Source organism: Gadus macrocephalus, chromosome 12 (assembly GCF_031168955.1).
Source record: "Gadus macrocephalus chromosome 12, ASM3116895v1".
In the NCBI taxonomy this organism is placed as follows: Eukaryota; Metazoa; Chordata; class Actinopteri; order Gadiformes; family Gadidae; genus Gadus; species Gadus macrocephalus.
The window spans coordinates 6,537,230-6,560,677 of NC_082393.1; the positions used below are offsets into that span (position 1 = coordinate 6,537,230).

At 50.7% G+C, this 23,448-nt stretch overlaps 3 protein-coding genes across 9 annotated transcripts in view; 1 reads left to right on the forward strand and 2 right to left on the reverse strand.

The window, feature by feature from the left end:
• The window catches only part of LOC132469995 (putative claudin-24), a 1,599-nt gene extending 24 nt beyond the window's left edge, over nucleotides 1–1,575 (forward strand). Inside the window, exon 1 of the mRNA XM_060068136.1 lies at nucleotides 1–1,575. This exon is cut by the window's left edge and continues 24 nt beyond it. Coding sequence (XP_059924119.1) covers nucleotides 2–682 — 681 coding nt within the window. The 5' untranslated portion in view covers nucleotide 1 and the 3' untranslated portion in view covers nucleotides 683–1,575.
• Nucleotides 1,576–3,801: 2,226 nt separating this feature from the next.
• On the reverse strand, nucleotides 3,802–8,250 carry cldn34a (claudin 34a). The gene is made up of 2 exons (XM_060066226.1): nucleotides 8,028–8,250; nucleotides 3,802–4,874 (listed from the first exon to the last, which is right to left on the reverse strand). The coding sequence occupies exon 2, from the start codon at nucleotides 4,811–4,813 to the stop codon at nucleotides 4,064–4,066; it is 750 nt and encodes a 249-aa protein (XP_059922209.1). The 5' UTR covers nucleotides 4,814–4,874; nucleotides 8,028–8,250; the 3' UTR covers nucleotides 3,802–4,063.
• A 468-nt stretch (nucleotides 8,251–8,718) lies between these two features.
• Nucleotides 8,719–23,448, reverse strand: part of shroom2a (shroom family member 2a) — a 32,096-nt gene continuing 17,366 nt past the window's right edge. For 4 of the 7 annotated variants that reach the window (XM_060066220.1, XM_060066219.1, XM_060066224.1 and 1 more), the window contains 9 exons: nucleotides 21,690–21,812; nucleotides 18,923–21,464; nucleotides 18,434–18,513; nucleotides 15,310–15,933; nucleotides 14,259–14,539; nucleotides 13,636–14,059; nucleotides 13,221–13,425; nucleotides 11,121–11,393; nucleotides 8,719–10,491 (listed from right to left, as the gene is read on the reverse strand). In XM_060066220.1, coding sequence (XP_059922203.1) covers nucleotides 10,219–10,491; nucleotides 11,121–11,393; nucleotides 13,221–13,425; nucleotides 13,636–14,059; nucleotides 14,259–14,539; nucleotides 15,310–15,933; nucleotides 18,434–18,513; nucleotides 18,923–21,464; nucleotides 21,690–21,812 — 4,825 coding nt within the window. In that variant the 3' untranslated portion in view covers nucleotides 8,719–10,218. Of the gene's footprint in view, nucleotides 10,492–11,120; nucleotides 11,394–13,220; nucleotides 13,426–13,635; nucleotides 14,060–14,258; nucleotides 14,540–15,309; nucleotides 15,934–18,433; nucleotides 18,514–18,922; nucleotides 21,465–21,689; nucleotides 21,813–22,407; nucleotides 22,513–23,448 lie in introns of all 7 variants that reach the window. The other 3 variants (XM_060066222.1, XM_060066223.1, XM_060066221.1) reach the window with 3 other exon arrangements.

Consider the following 23,448-nt stretch of genomic DNA (forward strand, 5'->3'; position numbering starts at 1 on the left):
CATGGAGGCGTGCGGCCGTTCCTCTGAGCTGCTGGCGGTGTGCTTGTGGCTGGGCGGCTGGCTGTGCGCGCTGGCCTCCACCATCCTGCCCCACTGGCTGAGCATGTCCACGGAGCTGCTGGCCATCGAGAGCTACCAGCTGGGCCTGTGGGAGACGTGCGTGGTGCAGGACATCGGGGGCACGGAGTGCCGCTCCTACGACAGCCTGCTGGGCCTGGCGCACGACATGAAGCTGGGCCGCATCCTCATGTGCGCGTCGCTGGCCACGGGGATGCTGGGACTCCTGGTGACCATCCCGGGGATGCAGATGGTCAACAGCTGCAGAGACGGGGACGGCGGCGGCGGCGGCGGGGGAGGGCAAGCCAAGAGGACCCTGGTGATGCTGGGCGGCGTGCTGGCGGTGCTGTCCGGCATCCTGTGTCTGATCCCCGTGTCGTACGTGGCGCACCTGGCCGTGCTGCGCTTCTTCGACGAGGCCCTGCCGGACGTGGTGCCGCGCTGGGAGTTCGGCGACGCCCTGTTCTGCGGCTGGGCGGCGGGCTTCCTGCTGTGCGCGGCCGGGGTCCTGCTGCTCGTCACGGCCGCCCTGGGGTCGGCCAGCCGGCGCCGGCCCAGGCCGCAGTACCGGTACGAGGCCCGGGGAGGGGAGCTGACCACCGCGAAACGATCAGAGTACGTGTGACCCGGGTACGAGAACCAGACCCGACGGCTGGACTGAAGTGCAGCGAGGAGACGGAACCTTCCAGAACCTTCCAGAACCTTCCAGAACCTTCCAGAACCTTCCAGAACCTTTACACCTGGACCAATGTCGTCCGACTTAAAAAAACACCCGTTACTATGACCATGATAACACAGTACTGGGACTAGAGACCCAGTGGAACTGCTTGCGCTGACACAATACCGCTGAGAAGTATGTAGCGTCGGTCGGTTTCGGAGCTGTACGAAAATAATGACATGTTGATAATCTATTGTCCTCTGATCCTTGAAATGGAGCTATTCTGATATGATACCATGTTGATGACCGGTATTGGATTATTATTATGATTAACCTGATCAGCGTCCATACTGTCGTGTTGTTATGCAATCAAGTCTAAAGCCAAAGAAGAAAAAGTAAAAAATCTGTGTTTTTACAAGAGCTGCTTGTATCAGTGATGTTAGGAATTACAATGGCTGTTACAATTGGTTTCTGCTTGTTGTTAGTTGATAGATACCATTGTAAAATCTAATTAAAACTAGGGGCAGATCAAGCCTTTTGCTTTCAGTGGTGGTCCAAAATGAACCAAATGTCTACTTGATAAGTTATATATTTGTACCCAAAGATCCTTTAGAAAAAGCCAATTTCATGTGTGAATCCAGTCCCTATCCTGTTTAATTTTGCACTTTTTTTTGCACAGTTTCTATAAAGAAATCTATTGTTCTGAAGAACGACTCTCGGATCTTCCCTTTTCCACAAAAAGAAAGCCTGGAGCGTGTTGTTTGTGTGGAGCGGAGCAGTGGTCACGTGTGCCGCCCGGGCCTGGAGCCAACAGCCCGCTGAGGGCTCCGTGGAGCGCCGCAGGGTAAAGAGGCTAAAGCACTTGGCTTCTCCTGGGCTGTGTGAGCGTACAACAAGGCCCACCTGCCGTGCTCCACTCACATAACCCCTGAACAGGAAGGGCCCGGAGGCACAATGCCCTCCCATCATGGCGCGCCTGATTCCTCAGTCAGCATGTCCAGCAGGGGGGGGGGGGAGCACAGCGGGCCTGGTCTGTTGTGTGTGTGTGTGTGTGTGTGTGTGTGTGTGTGTGTGTGTGTGTGTGTGTGTGTCTTTGCATTAGATGTGTGTGTGTCTGTGTGTGATCTGTGCGTGTATGCATGGGTTTGTCCCATGTTTGTGTTATGTGTTTTTGATTGAGTGTGTGTGTGTGTGTGTGTGTGTGTGTGTGTGTGTGTGTGTGTGTGTGTGTGTGTGTGTGTGTGTGTGTGTATGTGTGTATATGTGTGTGTGTATGCATGTGTTTGCATGTATACGTGTGTCTGTGTGTGTGTGTGTGTGTGTGTGTGTGTGTCTGTGTTTGTATATGTGTGTGCGCATATATGTGTGTTTGTGTGTGTGTGTGTGTGTGTCTGTGTGCCTGCCTGCCTGCTTCGGGGTAGCCCAGCATGGGACTAATTCCAGCAGATTTCCCGGTGGCTGGCTGAGCTAAGCTGTGTTTAATGAAGGCCTTAATAGGCAGCGCGCCCCGGGAAGAATGATCACAGATAATCAGACAGACCCGGAGGAGGTCAGCCATTGGGATGAGGATGATGATGATGATGATGATACACTTTGGTCTCGATCATGGAGGCGATGTTAAGTGATCAACACATGCAAAGAACTGTACCAATATCTCCTTTCAAACCAGAGTGGAGCAGAGTTAGAGAACAATTCAATAATCGTTACCAACCAAACAAAGGTTCTCCCTTTAAGTGTGTAGAGGGGAGAGTTGGACTGGTCAAATGCTGCTGCAAACCGCAGGAACCACTGTACAAACAAGGGAATGTGGTTGACAAATTGTAGAGAGAATCTTAAGAATAAGACTATGACATAATAACTGTTAAGAGTTTAATATTATTTATCTTATAGACAGAAGACAGGGTATATATTTAACACTACTTTCCTTGTAATAAGTGAGAGATAACAACTTGATCACTTGATGATCTTGTTTCCCTTGCAGATAACGATAGGACTATTTCTCAAGTGAATCAGTAAAACTCTCCTCAAAAGTGTTGATAACAGTATCTGAAGTATCTTCAAAAAGATAAGATCATGATTAGACAGAGCTAAACGAGGTCAGCCATGAACGATGATGATGCTGCACATTCTCCCCCAGAGTGAGAGACATACACACAGACAGACAGAGACACAGACAGAGACACAGACAGACAGAGACACCGACAGAGACACAGACAGACAGAGACACAGACAGACAGAGACACAGACAGAGACACAGACAGACAGAGACACAGACAGACAGAGACACAGACAGAGACACAGACAGACAGAGACACAGACAGACAGAGACACAGACAGAGACACAGACAGAAAGAAACACAAACAGACAGACTCCAGTAGTCTGGATGTATGTGTCTCCTGCAGCACGGGCCTGTGGGCCTATGACAGAGAGCTGCTCAAGAGGCCCCTCGTCTCTCCACACTGTCAACCACCCGTAGTGAGCTGAAGTGTGTGTGTGCGTGCACGTGTGTGCCTACGTGTGAGTGTATACTTTTGTGAGAGTGGGAGTTTGAATGTTTTTGTGTCAGTCAGAGTATGTGTGCATGTGTGTATGTGTATGAATACACCTGTGTGAGAATGCACATGTGTGTAAGTGAGTGTGTATGCGTTTGTGCATGCGTGAGAATATGCATATGGGTGCGTGTGTGAGATAATGTGTACGTTAAGTCCCTAGGAACAATCACTACTCTCTTCCCCCTACTTCTGGGCTCATATGTTGCCTGCTGTCGTCAGACGAGCCCACTCCAGGTCACGTGATCAGCGCTTCTCCGTGGAGACAGACATGACCATTGGTTCAGCCCGGGTGCCTGTAATCACTAAAGCAGATAATGGCCGGGTAATGTTACGTTGTTTAGATAACAGAAAACACTTGAGGGGCAAAGTCATCAGTCTCCAGTGTTGCTGTGACCGTTTTTTCAAGTCTAAAATAATCTGGCTCCAAAGACCGGGATGGTCTTTGAACACAATCTTTGAACTTTGATGTGAATACTTTAAGGACGATTTATTTTGTGGAGTTATTATTATTCCTGTTTGAGTTGAGTGAGGCAATTGTATGTTAGGCTACATTTTATTTACAATATATATTAGCACATTGTAGTGCTTGTATTTGAATATTATACAATAAAAACTGTAAATGTTGCTTCGGACGTTTCTTTTCCAGCGAAGATATCAGTCAATGTTGAACTCCAATAAGATTAAACTTGAATCTACCGAATCCGTTAGACTCCAGTTGGTGTGAAATCCCAACCATTCCCCAGATGCACATCATGCTCATGAAGAGGAAGAGTGTTCATGGCTTCTTCTTCATCTTCAGGGCTGTTGCCCCTCCTCGGGGTCAAAGGTCGGGTTATCCTTCCCTCCGTCCCTGGTCTCGCCCACGGGGCCGATGGTGGTCAGCCCCGAGGAGCCCTGGAGGAAGTGGTCTACGGTCCGTTGGATAGGCTCATCCCTCCCGGGGGGGGGCCGGTAGCAGAGGAACATCAGCCCGCAGAGCATGATCAGCAGGGAGCCCGCCAACCCCACGCCGACCGCCGACCCCACCCTCTGCTGCGTCGGCGCCGACGGCATGTGGAACTCTGGGGGGAAGTCGATGCTCTGATTGGCCATGACCGAGGTCATGTTCCAGACCAGCGGAACGGAGGAACACACTCCCGTGAGGACGTACAGCGACCCCGCCGCGGCGAACGCCAGTCGGAGGCGGTTGCGCCTCATCACGGAGAAGTACACCATCCTGACGGCGTAGACGGCCACCACGTTCCCCGCCAGCCCGCACGCCATCGCCAGAACCATCAGAACCTGCGCCGTCACGATCTCCGGCGGCAGGTAGCCCGCGGTGATGTCCATTTGGCGGCAGAACTCGAAGCGGGCGAGGGTGTGGCTGTAGAAGCAGGCGCGCCAGATGCCCACCCAGGCCACGCCTGACGACACCACCGTCGTGTCCTGAACGTGCCACAGGCGCCACTCGTTGAGGCCCGTGGCCGCCGTGGTGATGATCCACGCCACGCAGCCCATGAGCAAGCCCACGAACTGCTTGTGGGCCGTGTGAGCTAGGTAGCGCATTATGGTCTATCAACGCCCTGCTGGGATCCTGTGAACCGTCCGGGCCTCAGCACCATCGCACCTGATGAACACAGATCAGAATCAATAAGCAGGCTACTATTGGTGGGCGTGTCGAGGTTGAGTGGTGGAGCGTGGCACTAACACTGCCAGGGTGAGGGGGTATCATTCCCACTGGCAGAGCAAGGCACTAACACTGCCAGGGTGAGGGGGTATCATTCCCACTGGCAGAGCAAGGCACTTACACTGCCCGGGTAAGGGGTTCCACTCCTATTGGGGCTAGTTGTATTTTCTCAGGTTTATGCGTCCAGCTCCCCTCCCGATCATACAGATTACCTGCTGACCTGGCCCGGGTTGGGCCGATTACAAATGATATAATTCACAGAGGAGTGTCCGATGGGAGCGCCATTGAAGTATTCTCATAAACAACCAAGATCAATGCGGCCGATTTGTGACACGCTTCGTTGCCCCGATAGGTTGTAGGTCTATTCAATTGCATCCAGAAGCATTTTAGTCTGAACCAATTAATAACTTTTATTGAAAATAGTAAATGAATGGGCCATGCATGCTCGGAATGTACACTACCATTCAAGAGTTTTGGGTCACCCCGGCAATTTTCCATTTTTTTCAGGAAAACTCACATTTTCATTCAACAGTTTTCCGCTGTGCTAACATAATTGCAAAGGGGTTCTCTAATCATCAATTAGTCTTTTGACACGATTAGATAAACAATGTACCATTAGAACAAAGGAGTGATGGTAGCTGGAAATGGGCCTCTGTAGACCTATGTAGATATTCCTAATCGTCAGTTTCCAGCTAGAAGTCATGATTTAACACATTAACAATGTCTAGACCAGGGGTCTTCAACGTCTTCCAGGCCAAGGACCCCCAGACTGATGGAGAGATGGAGCGGGGGCCCCTACTTATATATTGTATAAAATTGTGTTTTATATTAAACTGGTCCTATAGTGCCATGTATAAATGTACCTTGTTATTTTACATTCAATACTAAGATATTCAAATAATACACAGGTTCATATATTTAGGTTTTTATTTTAAACATGTGCAAGGTACAGTGAGCAGGGTGGCCATGCCACTGCCATTCATAAACATAACATAACATAATAAACGGATACCTGCCGAGATCACCAATGTCTGTCAATTGCATGTAATCATGCATAAAAGCTATTCAAATGGACATTTTTTTTAAACAAATGTGGAAACGAAAATTAGTGGTGTTTATTAGTGTCTTTCTTCCCGCTCCGCAAGTTGTCCGGTAACTTATCAACCCCAGCGTGTCCGGTTGCTAAGCGACGTGTACGTCTTTGGCGGACTATTTCTCTGCTGATCTCTTATTTTCCCGATAATGACCAGGGTTCTGAACATTATCCCTTGCATAACAGCACTCTCTCTCTCTCTCTCTCCCAACAGTCTTGGCTGCGCACTCTCATCCAAATACGTATTGTGGCGGAGGAGGGGGTAGATATAAAGACCGGATGAGAAACTTACGTCGGTGTGCTGTCCTTCTTAATTGAAGGAGCAGGCAGAGAAAAGCTCTCTCCTGTTGGGCTTTCATTAAAATCGAATGCATAAAAATGTTGCAGCCAGTCCAGATGTGTCAGGTGGGCGCGAGATATTGCTGAACGATTAATCGAATTCAAATCGAAATCGCGGCGTAATAGAACGCGGTAGGCAAATTGCAAAGGCTGTAAAAAAAAATACAAGTGATTTGTTACCGTTACTGACTGGAAATCAGTACGATTCATTTATTTTCATTTTACAATTCATAAATAAATATGAATTGCTCCGAACCGACCGACGCTACATACTTCTCAGTGGAATTGTGTCAGTTAAATTAAGAAGTTTATAATATAAATTAATCTCAACACATCGGCCTGGCCTAAAGGAAAGAGCAGTTTTTATGTTGACTGCTTCCAATGTTGTGTTGGTCATCATACTAAAGAATGATTTATTTCTTTTTTAGTGAAAAGTAGACAACATAAGTAACGTAAATCATAAAAATCGGGGGGAATATAATAAAAATGTCGAATGAACCAAAACTTTCGCGATCCCCCCCCCCCCCCCCCCTACAGTACCTCCACGGACCCCCTGTTGAAGACCTCTGGTCTAGGCTGTATTAATGATTATTTTCATTTTATCTTCATTGAAAAAAACAGTGCTTTTCTTTAAAAAAAAATAAGGACATTTCTAAGTCACCCCAAACCTTTAAACGGTAGTGTATAATAGTGTATTCATGCATGGTATTGTAAGTGGCTTTTGATCAAAGTGTATGTGTATTAGATAATGATGGGAGTGGTTTATATGGTATTGTGGAAGACGATACATTCACTCCCTTTCTTGTTGCCCTTTGCCTGCTATTGCAGTCAGCAGATGTAGGCCAAGTGTCCCAGGACCTGTATCATGGCTAGCTCTATCACAAGGCCATCTTAGATAGCTTGTAAAGGCGTAGGAAACACAGTAAACATCAGTGTAGATGTAGTCTATTGTATCTATATAACATAAAACGGGATATTGAGTATCTTTCTGGATATGCCATTTTATGTTTATAAAATGGTGCTTACCAACTCCCTATACAACTGTGAGTAGACATATATATCAATAGAACAACAATGACAACATTCAATATGGTAATATGTTGTATTTAGAAAGTGCAGGCTTTAAACAGAATGAACAGATGAAGGCCTTTTATCTTTAGCTTTACATGTTTACACGTTTAGCTTTTCCGGTCAATCCCAGCTCCAACAGTTGTTCAGTGAAATACCATCTCGGTGGGAGACGCCGCTCAGGTGGGATTAATTAGTTTGACATTGAAAAGCTCAAATGTCAGTTTAATTCGCTCCCCAATGTTGTGAATACCACAGCATTAAGAAAATCAAAGTTCAAGCCTCCCAACTTCTGACATGAAAGCTCTCACAGCCATGTGTATCTGGTCTGTTGTGATTCAGAATTCCTGCAGTCTTGCTGAAGTTGGGCAAATTATACTGTGTTGCTGTGAAACCTTAACTGACACTCCTACGTTGAGGTGAAGAATGCAGCGCAGAGCCATTTAACTAGCAGCAATATGCTCTCTGGAAAGCACAGGGGAAGCCACTACGGTTAAATAATTAACCTCACATAACAGAAGTTGTATATATACAGAAGTATACATTTAACACCAGTAAAAACACTACACATAATTAATATTGTAGTCCCTTACCTTCATATCTTGTTTGCCCTTGTCTTCAACAACATATGGAGGCCGTTGATATAAACCTGGCAGAAGGGGATGTGATGTGTATCTCGGCGTGTGAGCAGGTTTTTCTGGCGCATCAAACCGTAATAAATATTTCGCCATGTCAGAATCGTATTGCTGTCATCAGGTCTATCAGCAGAGAGGGGGAGTAGGAGGGGTCAAGGTTAATCAACTACAGTACCACACACACACACACACACACACACACACACACACACACACACACACACACGGTCTTCTGAGGGAAGTGGAGCCAGATAGTTCAGGGGATGGAAAAACAACGTGGAGGACAATCAGAGAGCTGTCATTAGAATTCAACTCAATTTATGACTTCAATCATATAATTTAGAATTGATCATCCAACATGTTATCAGTGTGGATCATTTACAGGGCTTTGACAGAACCTTTGACATTATTCCAAGTCAAAAGAGTCTCAAGATCATGACAGGAAACACAATAGCAATAGCTAATACCAGAAACTAGAATAAATTGTTTAGTTTCTACAGACCCTTTAGAATCACATGATGTCTTTAAATTAAACCTTGTAATGTCTGCAGACCCATAATAACATCAGGACTTTGAATCAAACCTTGCAGTTTTTGCAGACCAATCAGAATCACACCAGGCCTTTCAATTAAACCAAGGCAACCATGTAGTTTCAGCAGACCATTTATTTGAGATAGAGCAACAGCTGATTCCATCCGTACAGGTCAGCCGTGTCAAAGAGTGTGGACCTTTACCCCATCACTCACAGAAAACAACATCCAGAGTGGCTTTGCCTCACGGGGAGGAGTGGAACGTAGTATTGTTGACAAATAGAACATTTCAGAGACCGAAGATCACAGTACGGGTTGAGACACTGATTGTATTTAGTGTTGAAATTAAAGCAGAAGACAGGTAGTGAAGAGGAAATATTGTCGCTCATAATTAACTGCTCACAACATAACATAATATAACAAAACATAACATACAGCAACACGTGTTCAGTTCAAGGGTACGATCCCGGGAATACATATGAATACACATCTTACAAGTATCATGACACACACACACGCATACACACAACCACACGTGTGAATGTAGTGTTGTTTGGCCAGTGTTTTAACCAGACAGGGCTCTTTCCAGACACGAGGGGGGACTGATGAAGTATAAAGTATGCTTGAGAAGAGGGGACCGTCACACAGGGACCCGGCCCCTCTGGGAATGCTTGTGGAAATTGAATAGTGTGAAGTGCTTTTTCAGTCTATAGCGATCAGTACATTGACCAAGTGCTTGAAATGACCTGCAGCCACTTCCTGCTTCCTGTTTCCTGTTCTCAGGGGATGAGGATGATGATGGCTTTATCACCGACATCACATCCGGGAGCGAAGCCATTCTTCCAAGGAAAAGGTATTAAAAAAGGCCACTAGTTTATATCGAGTATATACCTGTATAATTGAAATATTAGGCTTTTTATCTTATTACGTCGCATAAAAAAGGGGTCTCACTTAAAAAAAGGGAAAAAAGAAATTGCAATTGTTAGGGATGGCAAATGTTCAAATAAAGTATCAGCGCCGCCGCAGCTAATAAAGGAAATACTGTCCCTGGGTGCAGTCATCACGCTACAATAAATTACTAGACAAGAAGGGGAATGGAGATTCTCTTCAGCCCAGTCCGCTGCACATACGCTCGCCAAGGAGAGGGTACGTCGACAGCAGAGGCGTGCGTTGAAAAGGAGAGTGGTCCGTTGCTAGGGTAAAGGGGTCCCTGGCTAAGGAGAAAGGGTCCGTTGCCAAGGAGAGCAGTCTGTCGCTATAGGGAGAAGGGGTCGTCGCCAAGGAGAGCAATCCGTCGCTAGGGTGAAGGGGTCCGTTGCTAAGGAGAAGGGGTCCGTTGCTAAGGAGTAGGGTGCGTCTCTCAGGGAGGTACGGGTCGTTAAGGGAGGTGGTCCGTTGCTTAGGGAACCGTCCATTACCAAGCAGAAAAGGGTGCGTCACATCCGTCCCAGCGACCCCGCCCTCCCCCCTACCAGAAGATCCCCACCTCTCCTTCTGTGGATCCCAAAGTCTTTCTCCGTCTCTTCGATGGCTTGTCTCTGGCGCCCTCCGGTGGGCGCAGGGGGCAGAACTACAGCCGGAGGTGCGTTCCCCTGAGGTTAGCGGTCGGTCTCTCTCTCTCACAGGCTCAGCCGCTGCTCCGGGGGCAGGCTGTCCGTCAGACACTTGAGCTGCTCCTCCCCCAGGCGGATCTTGTCGTCCAGCTTGCGCTGCTCGATGATGAGGGCCGACTTCATCTTGACGAAGTGCTGGTAGTCGGCCAGGCTCTCGTCGGCCAGGTAGCTGGACAGGATGTCGTAGACCAGCCGCTCGCGCCGGTCCAGGTTCTCCTTCAGCTCCTTGGCGTCCTCGTGCTGGCGGATCAGCAGCGTGCGCTTGTCTGTCAGCGTGCGCTGCGGAGGGAGAGGACCAAACAAACAGCCTTCAGGATACAGAGATACAGAGCAACGTCTGACAGAAGGCCAAGCTGGGAGCGCTTGTTGTCTCAATGTCTGCATCGAATGGATGAACTTGGACACCTTGGCTTGGTGGCAATGCGTGGTCAGGCAAAACTTATCTTTCTGAAAGTTACGAATACTAATCGGCAGCCGTGACCACCTGTTTTTGGTCGCCGCGGTCATTGGATGCAAAAAAAAAAGCCGCCACCATTGTTAGTCAACGGCAAGAAATGTGGTTTTGATCTTAAAATACAAAGCAAATAATTACATTCTTCGCTTCAATTCATCTCTAATTAAGTATTTTGATAGTTCCTGTAGATGAGCCTTCTCCTGTCTGTAGAAGGCCAATAAACACCCATATTTATTTTACAGTCTATGAATATAACTGATGAGATCTGGGCGTGTGCAAGAGAGGGCTTAAACGTCTTCCCGACTCTCTGTTGGCGTACGTGTGCGTACGTGCCTGGATGGGTGCGCGAGTGTGCCCGTGGGGGGGGGGGGGGGGGGTGGGAGTGTGTGAGTGTGAGTGTGAGTGTGAGTGTGTGTGTGTGTGTGTGTGTGTGTGTGTGTAAGCCTGCGCTCACCCTCTCCTCGGGCGTGGCGTGCTCCTCCGGGGTGTTGAGGGCGTTCTCCACGCGCGCCAGCCGGCCCGACAGCGACAGCAGCAGGCTGACCACCTTGTCCAGGTCGCCCACAAACATGCGGAACTTGTCCAGCTGGTTGGGCTTGCACACGCGCTGCACGGCCGCCTCCACCTCCTCGCCCAGCGCGTTGTTGTCCAGCACGTCCTCCTGCACGCCGCGCCTGGCCTCCCGCAGAACGCCCAGCTTCCTGCTCAGGCTGGAGATCAGCTCCTGCTGTTTGAGGAAGGGGGGGGGGGGGGGGGGGAGAGGAGTGGGGAGAGAGAGAGACATAGGAGAGAGAGAAAGACATGGGAGGGGGAGAGAGAGAAGTGAGGAGAGGGAGAGACATGGGAGAGAGAGAGAGAGAGGGGAGTGAGGAGAGAGAGAGAGAGAGAGAGAGAGGGGGAGAGAGAGAAGTGAGGAGAGGGAGAGACATGGGAGAGAGCGGGAGAGACATGGGAGAGAGAGAGAGAGAGGAGTGAGGAGAGAGAGGGGGAGAGAGAGAGAAGTGAGGAGAGGGAGAGACATGGGAGAGAGAGAGAGAGAGAGAGGAGTGAGGAGAGAGAGAGAGAGAGAGGGGGAGAGAGAGAAGTGAGGAGAGGGAGAGACATGGGAGAGAGAGAGGAGTGAGGAGAGAGAGAGAGAGAGAGAGAGAGAAGTGAGGAGAGGGAGAGACATGGGAGAGAGAGGGAGAGACATGGGAGAGAGGAGTGAGGAGAGAGAGAGTGAGAGTGAGAGTGAGAGTGAGAGTGAGAGAGAGAGAGAGAGAGAGACATTGGATGGGGAGAGAGATACAGAGAGAGAGGGGGGGAGAGAGAGATGAGAGAGAGAGAGAGACATAGGAGGGGGAGAGAGAGGAGTGAGTAGAGAGAGAGAAATGGGAGGGGGAGAGAGAGGAGTGAGTAGAGAGAGAGAAATGGGAGGGTGAGAGAGAGAGACGGGGGGGAGATAGAGGAGAGAGAGAGACATGGGAGGGGGAGAGAGATACAGAGAGAGAGGGGCGAGAGAGAAATGAGAGACATGAGAGGGGGAGAGAGAGACACAGAGAAAGGGGGGAGAGAGAGAGAGAGAGGAGAGACATGGGAGGGGGAGAGAGAGACCACAGTCAGTATAGCTGGAATACTGCTGATACAACCTAACAATTTACATCCACAGTGTGGCGCTAAGGAACCAACTTCTCCTCCATGACCATACTCATGTTAAGTTGTTCTGTTTTAAGCCCTTGAGACTCTTTCGAATGCCACTAGAGTCTCAACACCTTTTGAAGAACTTGTGGTGACATGACCAAACATTCAGATGTTCCCGTGTGTACTTTCCGCCAAACAAGTTTTTTCTCTACTGAACTTTTCATGGCAAATTCTGATCCAATCCAGTTTTATCACAAACGCCTCTAAAACTGGGCCAGCCAGGCTTATGAGCTCAGTGCTGCCACACAGACCCATATAAGAGATCTAACTGTTTAATTAACAAACTTGATCTGGACATGGTCATGGGTGATGCCAATAAAGGAATTAGCAGAGATCAGCCTTGTCCTAGGTGGTTGTAGATACTTCCTTAGTTTCAACTTACATGTGTAGGACTATTTTTTTTATACCCACTCACTGAGAGATTGAGGCCCGTTCTCCAGGGAGATGCAGGCTGGTTATTACCATAGCATACTGTAGATCAATGAAACAAGCTATGACTATGTTTGAGTATAGCCTACCTTTGAAAGTAAGGCAATTTAAAGAAGCATAATGTTAAATGCAGGACTAGCTTTAATTGTCTCAGTGACTGAATGGAAAGAGTGCTTCTCCTCCACAATTCGTTTGGTGCACAATCGTTTTTGAGCCTAGGGATCGGCTCCTGTATTTAGCCCATTTCTAAGTGGACCATCGATCGCGTGTTAGGAGCAAAAACCGTCAGGTTCAGATTGATGATTGTTGAGTGTGTGTACGCTAGGGTAATGGAAATGGAAATGGAGCGGATAACGGTCACTTTTGAAACGTCACGGTCCAAACAACTCTGGGTTCCATCGGTACTTCAACCTTCAAAGTAAAAGCTCTCAGGCCGCTGTGATACCTTTTTGTTGGCCAGGTCAATGTCCAGCTCCTCCTCAGAGTCGTGCTCCTCCTCCAACTCCTCTTCCTCCTCCTGCTGCTGCTGCTGCCCCTCCTGCATGCTCTTCATCTTGATGAGGAGCTCCGCCATGGGGGCGGAGGTGCTGTAGTACGCCGAGCTGGTCACCACGGAAACCGACGGCGCTAGACTGTCCTCCTCGGGTTTCCTGAAATACATGAAGGACGGTTGTTATGGTAAATAGACAGGGGAGAATCTGAAGGTTGGCTCATGCCGCCAAAAGTTCTTCATAAAAAAAAGTGCTTGAGAGCCAACCGCATTGACATTTAGTCATCGTTCAATAACGACCACCTCAGTGAGATTGAAGAGCACTGATTGGCCACAGCCTAGCGATCGTGTGAGGGGGGGGCTAGGTTACCTTCCCTCCCCGGGCCGGCTGCTGCTGCCCAGCTTGCGGCGCGGGTGCGGCCCCTCCAGCAGGGGCTCCCCCTGTGGGAAGATCCCCTCCATCAGGTCCATGGTGGTCCGCCTCGTGCTCTGGTCCAGGACGTCCGCCAGGGACTTGTCTTTGCCCATAATGTCCCGGGCCAGCTCCTGGCTCTTGGGGTCGTCCCCATACACCCCGGTCGGGGGGAGCGGGGGCGTGGCGCCGTCCTCCGTGGGTTGCTGTGGAGCGGGCGCCGGGGCCGGGCCTGGGGGGGTCTCCGTGGAGAGGTCCGGGGGGTATTCGGTCGGCAGGTCCATGGCGGCGTCCATCGGGGGTTCGGGGTACTCCGTGGGAAGGTCCGGGTATTCTGGCGGGGGAGCTGGGAGCTCCGAGGGGTCCTCCCAGCTGACGGGCGCTGTTGGCGAGGGCGTGCGGAGAGAACATCCACACAGTTTAGTACCACCATTCTGAATGAACACGTATGTTGTCATGGTTACATAATCAATGAATGAGTTGTATAGTAAAAGGGATATTTAAACTTTAAAGGGATTTCCTCAAACCATCTTTCTCTAAACCGCCATAGCCTTATTACATTGTCTTATATTCCGTCGTACCCGTCAACAGGTCTTTGGGTGGAGGCGGGAGGTCGTCGGGACCGACCTCCGTCTCTTTCTGACGAGAGTAGGCACAGAAGACGGAGTAGTCCTGCTCCTGGGGGCCCCCGACCAGAGACGCCTGGGGGCCGTGCACTAGGGGAGGGGGGGCGGGGTCCTGCAGGAGGATGTACTGCTGGTGGTCCTTCTCCGCCTCGCTCTCTGAGTGGACGATCCGGATAGGGACCTTCTTCACGGCCATAGGGGTGGTGCTGGTGGTGGTCTCCACCATGGTGTCCATCCTAGAGAGAGATTTAGTTTGTTTAGTTTCACTGGTATAGAGGGAGGGAGGGGGGGGGGGGGGGAAGAGAGAGAGAGAGAGAGAGAGAGAGAGAGAGAGAGAGAGAGAGAGAGAGAGAAGGGTGGTAGACACAGACAGAGAGAGGAAGGGGAGACGGAAAGTAGAGAGAGAGACGGAGAAGGGAAAGACCGGCACAGAATAAAATGCGAAGAGTGAGAGAGAGTGAGAGAGAGATAGAGACAGATTGAGAGGGAGGGAAGGAGACCGAAGGAGAATAAAAGAAAACGAAAAAGAAGGAAAGAGAAAACTCAATGCGATCCCGTTTGAAGCACAACTATGTATTTAAGGGGGGAATCAAATTCTGCTGGTTCAGTTCCTGGGCCCAGGCCGACACAAGTGGTGGTTCAGCCAAAGAGCGTTGCAGCCCGACGATGCCAGAAGAGCGTCTTTCCATCGGAACATCTGAGGCTGCTCCTTGCTGGGCTTTAGTTTCCGTCCGCTATAAATACACGGCAGCCGGGAGTCCACTGCAGCTCATGGCAGGCCATTCAGCGCCAGAACAATGAACAAGCACATTCCAACCCTTACACATCTATCATCTATCTTATGCTAATGTACGTCCCAGCAGAATCTGCAGCGACAACCATCGACATCAATCCCAAATGTTGGGAGAGTTGTGTCGGTGTTGATGCCTTGCTCCAGCAGTGGAGCGACCACCGGACCACGGCTAGGTACCATGAGGTGGTGAGAGGAGGGCCTTTGAAGGCTTACCTGGGTGAGCCCTGGGCCTGCAGTGGGACGGGGGGCTGGTCGCTGAGCCGCTGGGGGTGGAACTGCGGAGAGGGCATGCGCGGGTCCTCCATGGTGCTCTGGCTGGGCGCGGAGCGGCTCGTGTCCGGGGGGGGAGAGCTTGCGTGAGGCTCCGCTGCGGTTGGTATCCCTTCCTCAGCCACCACCGCTACCCCAGGTCCCGGCTCCTCCAGCTCCCTGCTCGGCTCAGACTGCCTCTCTGGAAAGTTGTGGGCGGGGCTTAGAGCGGGGGCGGGGTCAACGTCTCCTTTAGCAGAGCCGGGGGCAGGGCCTTCTCCCTGGCAGGGCAGGGCGGGCAACATGGACTGGGGGGCGTCGCCGGGCAACGGGGGGACCCCTGGCTGCCTGGGGAGGGGGTCTAGCATGGGGGGCACGGCGGGATTCCTCCTGGCCCCGGAGCTGGTGAGGTGGGGGGTCGGTCCGAGGTCCGAGGGGTCTGTGGGGCTGCGGGGTAGGGAGGGGGGCCGGGGGTAGGCGGGGGGAGGGGCCGCCGCGGGGGTCCTGGGGGCGCCCCTGTACTCTGGGGGGGGGCCGCACTGCTCGCGCTCAGCGGCGCTCTGCCTCTGTCTGCCGTCAGCTGGAAACCTGGCGAACACACACACACACACACACACACACACACACACACACACACACACACACACACACACACACACACACACACACACACACACACACACACACACACACACACAAACAAAGCTTTTAATGACACGCCTTCCTAACACCCAGACAGCACAGACCCCTCATCTAGAGCGCCATTAAATAACAGCTGATCGTCTCCCCAACTGACACTGTGATTATACAGAGTGAGGGGGAGGGAGAGGGAGAGAGAAAGGAAGACAAAGACGGAGAGAAGAAGAAAGAGAAAGAGAACATGAGACAGACAGAAAGTGTGAGACAAAGAGCAAGTGATAGACGGACAGCTGGAGATAGACAGAGAGTTTGAAGGCTAAATGGAGAGAGATAAAGATAGAATGAGACAAGAGAGTGAAGGATAGGCAAAGAGCGAGAGAGAAGTAGGAGAATGGAAAGTCCTCTCTCTATCGCTCAGCTCTGCACCCAGTAGCCTGGTTGGTAGCTGGCAGGAATTAAAGGAATACTTGAGATCCCACAAGTCTGTGATGAACGGGAATCAGAGGCCGGCCAGGGTCACAACCTCGTCCTCCATCTCTACACTGGGCTATGACGGCCCAGGCTATACCACAAGGATGGGGAGTATGAAATACTCAACTTCCTCAATACCCTTGAATAAGGACTGGAGCCGGCAGGGGTTAGTAGCTCCTCCGGCTCAAGGATGCCTACAGCTATAGCGTGGAAATGGGGACTGATCAACCATGAACCAAGGAAGTCAAGCACCCTAACAAGTCTAGACTCTCCTGCCCACAATATATCAATAAACACAGACACACCCGAAAAAATAAAGTGCGTTAAAGTGCTTTTTTAGAAAAAGCCACTAGCCACTCACCCTATGAGGAGCTCCATATGTGTGCTGTAGGATGTGTGTTTCATGCTCTTGTGTGACAGACACCTGTAGCGGTGTGCCTTACACCTGCTTTGTATCACTAACAGACAGACGGTCCTCGCTGTTGTCATGCTAATGCAGGACTCATGTCCTCGTCATGCCAACACTGGGAGTGATAAGGCTGTCATGACAACACTGGGAGTCATATCGAAAGACATGCTGTGGTGTGTGCGTGTGCGTGTGCGTGTGTGTGTGCGCGCGCTAGTGGTATGACGAGGCAACATCTAACACCCCAGAGTTTAACCGGTCAATCACAAGATGATCTGGCTCTCCACACTTCCTGAATAACTAGTTAGGAGTCACTGTGCCACAGTGCATGACATCATCATCAGCCAACCATCATCCACCATGGAGTAGCTCCCTTACAGCCTCACTCAAAAGCAGCACATTAAGCGTGGCTCCAGAAGGACTGAAGATAACGTTTTTACATACATTATATATCATCTAGCCGATTCAAAATCCGTTCCTCATTCATTTCCGAACCCTCCTTAGAAATTAATAGCAGTGAACCATAAATGAATAATCGCCATCTCTGCACATATCCATCTTTGTGCATGTTTCAATCTGTGTGTTCATATCAACATGCATGCGTGTAACATTGACACATATGACCATGCCTGTATTTAAAGTGTCTTGCTAGCGAGCCCTTTTTTAATGTACAGGTGGTAAACATGCACAGTGTTCTAAATATATGCACGTCACATGGTGTGCAAAGAGGCCTCTGTTTACAAAGAAATCCCTTCTCTACAGCGGTACACACATGTGCATGCTCGCCATGCTTCACTTCTAGCATGGATCCCATCAACGCTCAAAGCGATTTGGCACCCAGCCATCCACACACACATGAAGACAATGGCTCATCCAAGTATTCCTGACTTTTAGAGGGTTATGCTTCGAGTAAAAGACATTGCTCATTGCAGGTTGTTGAAACACTTCCTGTGTGTGGGCCCCCCATCAGATGCCTCGCCTACACCACCAGCACACAGCCGATTCAGACAGAAGGCCTGCGTTGTTTCAGCTCGGCAGAGACTGAGCTCATGGTATGTCCCACAGACGTCACCAAGCACCCACAATCACAGAGTTCTGCTGAACCGGAATGCTCTCTCATGTTCGGTTTAAACTGAAGACTGGTTCTGGCGATCCCCATTAGACCACAAGATGTACACATGTAAATCATCCAAATGTGCTGCATCAAAACATATCGTCGCTCATCAAAAATGTACCCAAATATTCCAGAGGTTGATCACATGAGTAACAAAATAAAGAATCCAGTGGCCTAATGATTATGCTCGGTTGTTAACAAATGAATCAGCAGTTGTATAAAATAAATGTGAACTAGATGCAAGTTCTATAAAACACAGGTGAACCAGCAGTATGTGGTAAACTTTTATAACTATATGGGGTTCTCCTTGATAGTTAAGGGAGTTGTTCTTTTCCCTTTAGAGGGCTTAGGGTTAGGGGTGTGTTGTATAATGTGGCCTTTGAAGCCCTTTGAGACTGTACGTGTGATTACGGGCTAGGCTAATATAATTGACATGGCTATGAAAGACCCCTCCTCACCTGGTAGAAGTGGCGTGATGGTCTGTGGGTCTGCTTTCCATCGGAACGTACTCTGTAGACTTTCGACCGGGGGCTGGAACCTTCACGTAGATGAACAGAAACACGTACGTTCTTATTTCACCAGTCTTATCCCAGACTAAGATCCCAGACTTCCCCCCCGCCTAGCCTCTGCTGACAATAGAGGAGGCGATAGTTTTGTCATCGGGTTAATTTCTTGTTTGGTCTCTGGGCGTGTCATTATGAACAAACATGAGATTTGTATTTGACTTGGCTCCCATGGTTGGGCCTTCCTAATTCGTTTCATGAGGTGGACTTGTCTAAACAGGGGATGTCGAGTTTCCTCGAGTGTTGCTTCAATCTGTTGGCTCAATATTAACTTTGAGACTTTGAAGAAATGTGCATGCATTTATAAATGGTATTTGTTTATTTTAAATAATCATTATTATTGCGATCCATCCAACTATGAACTAGGTAAAGAAAACAGCGCACCTGTCCATAGAAGTCCGCAGAGGGTGAGGAGCGAGACCGCTCGTGGTAGCATGGAGGTTTGGCCCGGTCCTCCGCACCAGGGTCCAGGATGTTATCTGCCGAGTGGTACCGCCCAGATCCCCTCGTCTCAGTCGACTTCCGCTGGTCACTCCACCGAGCCTCGTACTCTGCGAAGGTGCCCAGCCTCTCCTGGTCTAGCAAGGCCTGGTTTTGGTCGGAGTAGCTTCCCCTCCATGCCTCCCCTTGGTTCACTGTGGAAGGAGGGAACCCCCCTCCCACTTCCCTCAGCGATGCTCCAGGGTCACCGGCGGAGGACAGGGCGGCAGCATTGTTGGCATCGCCAAAGTTCTCAGAGCGGCTCCGATTGGACGCCGGGGTCTTAGCCGAGACCGGTTGGCCAGCTCCCTCGGTGGGCTTCGTTGGGTTGGCGTCGTTGGGGACGTGGTCGCCCACGCCCACCTGGTGGATCTTGTTTGGTTCTGAGAAAGACTTCACCTTCCTCTCCACGGGGAAACGCTTCCGGCTTCCGATGCGGGTCACCTGACTGCCGCAAACGGACGCCGTTCTGCTGATGCCAGCCTCGGAGACCGTTGGCAGGGAAGAGATGTCTTTGCGAGACCCCATGGATGCTTGGTAGCCGGACAAGGCCTCTGCCCCGGGTTGCTCTAGGAGGATTGGCTCCAGGTCCCTCCTCCGGAAGGACGTGGCTTGGAGCACGCGGGCCTGCGCCTCCTTCAGATGGTCCTTGTAGGTGCTGGTGAAGGAGCCCTCCAAGGAGGAGGCAGGGGAGTTCTCTGCGGGCCTCCAGCTTCCGGTCTCCTCCTCGGGCTCGGTGCTGGAGAGGGTGGCGGCGCTGATGCTTTTCTGCAGCTTGGCTTTCCTCATCTGGATCTCGTTCCTTAACGTGGTGGCAAAGCGGTCGCTCCTCTTGGCCATCTTGGCATCGATGGACTCCTCGGCCTGGGCCTCTCCAAGGGAGCCGCCTCGGGCCTTGGTCTCCATGGACAGAGAGTGGAGCATGGGGGTGGTCTGGGGTCTGATCTTCTCGTGGTCCTGGTTCTGGATCCTGAGTTCCTGCTGCAGTGGCAGAGACCTCCTCTGGTCCGGGAGTTTTCCAGGGAGTATACCCCTTTGATAGGGATCCGCGGTCTGGGGATTCAGCCTCAGATTCCCCCTGATGTCAGGAGGGGCTTTAGCGGTGTGGTGGTCCGACAGGGCCGGGGGCGTACCCGAGTGCTGGCGTGTGTGTTGGGGAAGACTCTCCTCGTGCCGGCCATATCCGTTGCTGTCCTTCCCAGGACGGCAGCCCTGCTGCAGGGGAACCTGGTGGTACTTTGCCTTGTCCTCGGCTGAAGGAGTCAGAGAATTTATGTCATTTCTTGCCTGCACCGCTTCCACGTCTGACGCCCCCATTCTGTCCTCGGCTGCCTTCCTGGAGCTGGGCTGGCCCGGCTGGCTTTTGGTGATGCAGTAGTACCGACTGTGTCCAGTGCTCTCCGGGGTCTGGTCGAGTGGAGCGGCCCCCAGGGGAGCAGCAGCAGGCCGTCCCTGGCTTGGAGGGTAGGGGGCACCAGGGTTGTAGGTGGGCAGCTCTTCCATACTGCTGTAGTAGCCACTGGTGCTCTGGGGCTTGGGTGCAGCTGGGGCCCTGGCCTGGGGGTAATATTGCCATATGGGGGGCTGGTTGACCTGGGAAGGTTGGCCTGGTCGGACATCTGTCCCGGGGTACTGCTTGTTGGAGTTGAGCTGGGAGTGAGTGGAGACATCGGGTGGTATTTGGAAAGTGTTGGTGTCATTTTTGAACGAGGGGACATGACGGCGGATTTCAGAGACATGTTTCACGGTCTCAGCCGACTCTGGTCTTTTGTCGGACGCCTTCTCGCTGGGTTTGGAATGGAGGAGTGCATCGGGACCCTCGGAGTATCCTATGACCCTCTCGTGCATCTTGGTGGCGGCAAAGCTGTCGCTGCGCTGCGGTGGAGGAGGTGGAGGCGAGGAGGACTTCTTCTTCTCAGGGATGTGCCAAACGGGGCCGTAGCTGGCCCTGCTGGAGCTGGAGTGGCGGGAGCCAATCTGCTCCTCCGAACGAGGACTGTCTCGCCCCGTGCTCCCACCTGCCATGTGCAGGTAGCCCTGCCTGTCCTCGTGCGTCCTCCCCGCCTCAGTGGAGCCCTGAGCGGGTCTGCCTCCGCCGGGCTTGCCCCCAGAGTCCCACTGGTTGACTTTATGAAGCATGTTCTCGGTCGAGGCGGCGTTGCTCCTGGAAAGGGTGTAGTCCGGCGTGCCAGAGCTGGTGGAGAAGGAGCTGTAGGCCGAGTCCCGCTTGCCACTGCCGCCCCCTCCTCCTCCTCCTCCTGCTCCTCCTCCTCCTCCTCCCAGGTGCTCCACGCTGCCACTGGATTTTGCGGGGGAGAGTTGTCCTGGAGGGTAGGGATGGGAGGCCTGTTCTAGGCTGTCCATGCTGCCCAGAGAGCTGAACTGGTCTGACACTCGACGCAGGTTGCTCTGCTCCCAGTCGCTGGAAAGGTCGGTTGAGGATGTGCTGAGGAATCAAAGAAAATAACGTACAAGATACGTGGCGAGCGTTATTCTGTTAAATAAACATAATTCTTTGTAAATATCCAAACTTTGATCGCACTTCAAATCCTACTTTTACAAATAAATATACCTAAATAACAATATGGTACTATGTATGGAATATCATTAAGGTATTGAATACAATGTCCAAACTTGGAGAATTTGGATGTATAACAATTGTTGCAGTTACCTTGCATCATATTGTGTGTGCCACACTGCAGTGGGAGGGGCCTGTGTTTTGGCAGTCTCCGATTGGCTCTCGGTGAACTTGGTGGCATGCCAGGAGTGGGGCCTGCTCATTGGCTCGTTCCTCCTGAAGGAAAGGGTGAAGCACAGCTGGATTAGCGGCCCACCCCTCATGGAAAATGGGAACAGTTTGCTCTAGATGTTCATCCATGCGCTTCAGAAAGTTAACCACCACAGCTTAAACTCTACCAAACCAACTCCTCTAAAAACAACAGTCAGAAGATAATGTGTTCCTTCTGTTTAGATCTAAATTGGCCAACTTGCTGAACAGTTTAACTTCACATTATGCTCATAGATTTAAAACAATGCTTTCTACGGAGTGTTAAAACAAAAGTTTTACAAGCCTGAGAAAAAATGGAATAAACACACACACATACACAAACACATCACAAAAAAAAAAAAAAAGGCAACTGAAAGTACACGTCGCTGGCCAGCAACGTGTAGTTCAAACTACACGGCCGGTAGACGTAGCGTTTCAGCTAACGGGCGGAGCTACGTGATCATCCGAACGGGAATGCAAAAGAGGAAGAGGGGTGGCCTATGGATTCAGGAGAGACATGGTATGAGGTGGATGAGAGGAGGAGATGCATGTTCACAGGTGAGCATGGAATGGGCAGCTGCTGGTATCACTAACTACTACTGACGGACACGCCGAGCCGTACCTCATGGAGCTCCGTAATATCTTGGTGAGGAAGTTCCTCGCCACATGAACGTCATTCTCTGACGGCATTTTGTTAGCTACAATATCCACCATGTTCACAGTCCTGCTGGCAAGGGGAGGAACACAGAGGCTAAGAACATTGGCCGGACTTTCACACAGACAACATGAGAAGATCACTGGACATAGAGGACTTCTAGTGTGCTGTAGTTCGATGAAGATATTAAACAGGCAGGAAACTATACTATCCTTCACAGACACATGTTTCCTAGTGGACTTGTTGCTTGCGTGGTGTAGATGCCCCCTCTACTGGTCAAAGCTAGCATATGCTTGTGGGCTCTCTCCGGTCATGCTGCCGTGCATACTAGACCCATACTGTATTTCTGACGCACGTTCCCTTGTGGATACCAAACCAGGCCAGCATTGTAAAGGCTCAGGGCTCTGTGAGTCATGGTGCCCTGCCAGCACCATCTGGCCCCACGGGAGGGAGGGACGTAGCCTCAGTGTGGGGTCAGGGGCTTAAGGGACAGGGGAGATCTCTTACAGAACCAGCTGATCCGCCTCGCTCCTGGGGAACAAGCTGTCGTCTGCCTCTCTGGGCCCAGACAGACATGGTTCATCCCTGACCTAACCAGAGAAGATCATACTAAACCACCTGACTGGTCAGGAAGAGAATCTGCCTGGTCAACAGAAGGCTTTCCACTTCATCCATAGTGGTCTAAATGTTTATGATGTCGGTGAAAAGCCAAGGTGAGATCTGTTGTTAAGATTTTTATGGGGATTTTTTTCTCCACTTTATTTAATTGTATTTGGTCAAAGTGTTTCAACGATTTCAGCGCGTTGGAGGGTGAGCTTGACTAAAAATCTGTACTGACTTGTGGCACGCTTTTAACTTGAGCCGTTGCAACTGAAGATAAATCATAGAAATGCAGGGCCGAGAGTCCAGCACTTGGACAAAGCGGTTCCTTGACTCCCTACAAAGCTATGGGGTCAAAGGTTGTGCCCTCCTGAGACACCCTGGCCAAAAGCCCTGAATGACATAGCT